This window comes from Rhododendron vialii, chromosome 5a, assembly GCF_030253575.1.
Source record: "Rhododendron vialii isolate Sample 1 chromosome 5a, ASM3025357v1".
Lineage (NCBI taxonomy): Eukaryota > Viridiplantae > Streptophyta > Magnoliopsida > Ericales > Ericaceae > Rhododendron > Rhododendron vialii.
Window position 1 is genome coordinate 15,879,521 of NC_080561.1, and position 5,223 is coordinate 15,884,743.

The following is a 5,223-nucleotide window of genomic DNA, read 5'->3' on the forward strand; positions in this document are numbered from 1 at the left end:
GCTATCACTTTTCGTTTAAATCGGCTTTTGGGTGGATTGGATGGGTGTCTAGAAATCTTTGACGTTACCCGTACCAGCCAATGGTGCTCCGCGTGCCGTCAAAGAGGGACTACTGTAGACACCCCAATCTGACTTCCCGATCGTTTTACTTTGTTCTTCGGTTTCTTGATTCTTCGATGATGAATCAGGTCGAAAACAGTCTCGAGAACTTGGAATGGCTTGAGTTTGGCATGTGAGGAACCCATCCTTAGCCCTAAAACCTTTGAATCAGAACCTGGACCTTGGGTTTGATAATCGCGCGACACACTAGGACCCTCGCGCGATGGTCCATTTGCCAGGTGGTGGTCAAAGTCAAAGCTTTGACCATTGACCCTCGCGGGGGTTGGCTGGACACTCGCGCGATGCTCGCACTTCATCGCGCGATGGTCAACACCTGTCATTTTCACCCAGATTGCGTGGTGGTCAGGGGGCTACAGGCCTATGTGACCCCGTTTTTCTCGGCTGAACAGCGTTCTGGGGGGCTCCCCTTGCACCACCTCACCCCCCCATTCTCCCATCACCTTTGCCACCCCACTCCTCCACCAAACAATTGTAACCAGCATTGTTGGCTGGTTACAAGGCCTTGGCTAGCCACCAACCAACCCTTTCTCCTATAAGTACCCCCCCCCCCCCCCCCCCCCCCCCCCATGCTTCATTGCAAAGGGTTACCAATCTCTCTCCAAGAAAGAAGAAGGCAAACTCAAGCACAAACATCTCACACCCCACTCACTCCCACATAATCACCCTCCAAATCTCACCATCTCATCATTCAAGCCATCTCCAAGACACTCAAGCAAAGGTATAATATCTTTCTGCTCACTGTTCGAACCCCTGAGGGGGGCTGGCAGGGTCAAGGCTGGTAATCGATACCAGTTCTGGCCCTAAAGCTAGCAGGGTTTTAAGAGCTGTTACCTGGGAAACCCTCGCGCGATGGTCCCATGTACTCGCGCGATACTTCTGTCTGCGTGAGATTGGACCACGTGGGGAAGGGACCCTGGTCTTTAAGTTTATTATTGCGTTCATAGTCTTTTTAAAGTCTTTTAAGGAGCTTTAGCTCGCTGCTTTGCCGTTTTGCATGTTGAAAAGCATTGTTTAGCTTAGTTTATAACACCTCTTGGTTTGGAATGCTCTTGGGATGCTCCTGAACATGTCTCAGAGCCCTAAGTATGCAAAGCAATTCCTGGAAGTCCAGTCTGAACAATCGCGCGCCTGTACCACTCTGTCACGCGATGGTTCTCTGTCTTCCAGGGACTGCCCTTGCATGAGCAGCTTGGCCTTGGCCTCTGTTTAGACACTCCCACTGTTTAGGGGTCATGTTTTCATAATATTTCCATCTGTTTGCTGTAATATTGTTTACTTTCAAGTACTTATAAACTGCTTGGTTTGCACCTGGGTGAGCATTGGTCCTTCCAGAGCCCAGAAGGGGGTGAAATTCAAACCATTGGTGAAGCGTCAATACTCGCGCGAGTATATGGTTGTGTCGCGCGACGGTTTGCTTGCATGCAGATGAACTCACGCATGCAAGCTGGCTGTTTGTTCGTGCCAAAATCATACACAGCGCTGCCTTAATGTATGATTGACGTTTTGAACTTCATTCCATTTATTACTTGTCATTTCACTAATCCATGCCATATCTTATCACATTTTGCAAATTGTTACAGTTTTAATCCCCGATTAACTGTTCCCCCACCCTAATTGGCTAAAAAATTGATTAATCAAACAGAATCGCAAACCAACATTTTTGCAAGCGCCTAAGTAGAGACCGATCTCCGGATTGGGCGAGAGGGGTGCCATAAAACCCTTCCCCTCTCGTAACCTGGCTCCCGAACCCAGATATGGTTATGACGGACTGGTTCCTTAAACTTTTTCTAATCAATCAGCGCGGCAAGTGCTTCGAAATACGGTTCCTTGGGTGTCGAATCTTCAAACCCGAATGGCGACTCTGTATTTTGCGAGCGCTTGCTTCCCCGATCGCGCTCCCTCGATCTGGGACCTCGCGTTTCGGAATTCGAAAATTCCAAGGGCACGCTGCCCACACTAAGCTAAGGAATCGCTACAGACAGTGGTTGAGAGCGGATGTAAACGCAAGGGAAAATATTGATTGACTCCGGACCACTTTGCTATGCTTAAAATAAGCTGTGAGCCGTTAGGCTTCTCAAGCATTTTGTTCAGTTTTTCATGCTTTAACTATTTTACGGCTTTTATGCTCACCTTATGTATCAGAAGTAGTAATTTGTAATAAAATCGAAAGACAACGGGATTCCCCTTTTTTTTTTTTGATTTCCTTCCATGCAACTTTGAGTTGTGCTCGACCTCCTCAACTTGTGATGTGGACCCAAAAATGTCAACCCTGGATCAAATTTTTGATAGAATATGACCGAATCTCAAGGCGAGATTGCCTACGTATCCCTTTTCAAGGAATCAGGTCAGAACGTAGTTCAAGCAAAGGTTCACTCGTGTATTTTACCTCTCCTTTTACGCTCTAACTTTTACCTAGAACCGCCTTTTTAGGTTTTCGGTCTACCCAGCTTTCGACTTTTGCCTATTTATTTTTGCCTAGAACCGCCTCCTTAGGTTTTCGGTCTAGCAGGCTACTCTAACTTTTGCTTGGAATCGCCCACCCTTGTGGTTTTCGATCCAACGAGCATCTCTTAGGGATAGTAACGCTTGAGTTGATCCAAGTTGACCAAAGTGTTGAATTCACTGCCGTCAAGGTCAATGAGCTTAACAGCGCCCCCGGACAGGATGGTCTTGATGATGTAAGGCCCAGATCGCTTCGGCCAGAACTTCCCACGAGGATTAAACACTGGGGCGCGAATTTCCTTTATAACCATGTCCCCTTTGACTAAGCCTCTGGATTTTACCTTTTTATTGAACACGCGAGCGATTCGACGCTGATACCCTTGAACGTGATACAAAGCTCGGAGTCTCCTCTCATCAAAGAGCATTAGTTCAACAAACCGGCCACTTAACCATTCAGATTCCTCAAGACCACTTTCAGCCATGATTCTCAGCGACGGGACCTCAAGCTCGATAGGAAGCACTACCTCCATCCAATAGACCAAGGAAAAAGGAGTTGCACCAGTTGACGTGCGGATTGACGTTCGGTATCCCCACAAGGCGAGAGGCAGCCGCTCGTGCCAGTCCCTTGCAGACTCAGCAGTTTTCTTGATGATCATTTCGACATTCTTGTTTGCGGCCTCGACTGCTCCATTTGTTTGTGGATGATAGGTCGTTGAATGATGGATCTCGATACCGAATTCCTCAAAGAGCTCCAAAACCCTCCCTTTGAAATGACTTCTATTATCCGATACAAATGCTTAAGGAACATCGTACCGATAGATGATGTTCTTTCGAATGAAATGAGCAACTTGAACCGTTGTCAGGGTTTTGTAGGATTCAGCCTCGACCCACTTGGTGAAGTAGTCTATCGCCACCAGTATGAACTTATGGCCATTCGAAGTGGACGGTCTGATCATGCCAAAAACATCGATGCCCCAAACAAAGAAAGGCCATAGTGAGGTCATGCCATACAATTTAGACGGAGGAACATGCTGAAAATTTGCATGGATCTGACATTTGTAACAATGTCGTACGTAGTCGATACACTGTGATTCCATCGTGGACCAGTAATATCCTTGCCTGAGGATTTTTCTAGCGAGCATGACGCCGCTCATGTGAGGTCCGCACACTCCTTCATGAACCTCTTCCATTATCCTTGTTGCTTCAGCACCTTTGATGCAGAGCTTGTGCATCCCATAGTGAGACCTTCGATAGAGTTTCCCTCCACATGTGATGTACTGAGAAGCCAACCTTTGCAGAGTAATCCGATCTTTCTTCGTGGCCTCGACAGGAAACTCCCCGCTCTCCACAAAGTTCCAAATGTCATGGTACCAGGACAGGCCATCATTGACATCATCAATGGCATTGACGTACTCGTAGGTAGGCAAATCCCTCTGCTCAATCACAATTGGCCGCAGCTTAACACCTATTGGAAGTTCGATCATTGAAGCCAAGGTCGCCAAAGCATCGGCGAACTGATTCTTCAAGCGTGGGACATGGGTGAAAGTCACCTTATTGAAGCGAGGAATCAGTTCTTCCAAATCTTGGTGATAAGGCTTCAACTTTTCCTCACGAACCTTCCAATCTCCATTGGCTTGAGAGACCACTAGGATTGAATCTCTGATTACTTCAAGCTTCTCGACCCCTAAAGCAATAGCAGCTTCCATTCTGACAATGCAGGCCTCATACTCAGCTTGATTATTGGTAACATCGAAATTCAACTTGAAAGCAAGCGGAATGTAAGCGCCGGCGGGCGTGATTGAATCTCTGATTACTTCAAGCTTCTCGACCCCTAAAGAATGTGAACCCTTTTTGGTTAGCAGCTCCATCGAAATAGAGCATCCATACTTCCTCGACTACTGTCAGCACCTCCTCGTCAGGGAAAGTGAAGTCCACATCCTCCGGCCCGTCGATTGGGTGATCAGCCAAGAAATCGGCCACAGCACGGCCCTTTACAGACTTTCTCGTGACGTGTTGGAGTTCGAACTCAGCCAGCAGAAGCAACCAACGTGCTAGCTTATGGGTGAGCGCGGGCTTTTCGAACAAATATTTGATAGGATCCATCCGAGAAATCAGTCTCACCGAATAGGCTAGCATGTAGTGTCTAAGCTTTTTAATAGCCCAAACCAGTGCCCAACATGTCTTTTCCAGAGGGGTATAGCGCTCTTCAGACCCCACCACTTTCTTGCTCAGCTAGTAAACAGCTTTCTTGACCCCATTGCTCCCTTCTTGCGCCAGTAGACATCCCATGGCCGTTGGAGTGACCGACAGGTAAAGAATCAACGGTTGATCGGGTGTAGGCGGCATCAATACTGGCGGGTTCTGCAAATACCTCTGAATAGATTTGAAGGCGGCTTGGCATTTATCTGTCCATTCGAACGGGACCCCCTTTTTGAGCAAGTGGAACAGCGGTTCGCAAGTTAAGGTTAGCTTGGTGATGAATCTACTCATAAACTGGACCTTTCCTAGAAAGCTTCACACACCCTTCTCGGACCTCGATGGCTCCATCTCGAGAATCGCCTTGATTTTGGAAGGATCTACTTCGATTCCCCTCGCAGTGATCAGAAATCCTAACATTTTGCCTGCCATGACCCCAAATGTGCACTTTTGCGGGCTCAAACG

At 47.6% G+C, this 5,223-nt stretch overlaps 1 protein-coding gene across 1 annotated transcript; it reads right to left on the reverse strand.

Moving 5' to 3' along the window:
* Positions 1–3,562: 3,562 nt before the first annotated feature.
* LOC131327627 (uncharacterized) lies at positions 3,563–4,046 on the reverse strand. The gene is made up of 2 exons (XM_058360774.1): positions 3,682–4,046; positions 3,563–3,593 (listed from the first exon to the last, which is right to left on the reverse strand). The coding sequence occupies exons 1-2, from the start codon at positions 4,044–4,046 to the stop codon at positions 3,563–3,565; spliced, it is 396 nt and encodes a 131-aa protein (XP_058216757.1).
* Between the last annotated feature and the right edge of the window lie 1,177 nt (positions 4,047–5,223).

Coding starts and splice junctions, on each gene's coding strand:
- LOC131327627 (XM_058360774.1), bottom strand. CDS start 4,046: ATGATCGAACTTCCAATAGGTGTTAAGCTGCGGCCAATTGTGATTGAG. Junction 3,594..3,681: donor CTCGCTAGAAAAATCCTCAG/GCAAGGATATTA, acceptor GCAAATTTTCAG/CATGTTCCTCCGTCTAAATT.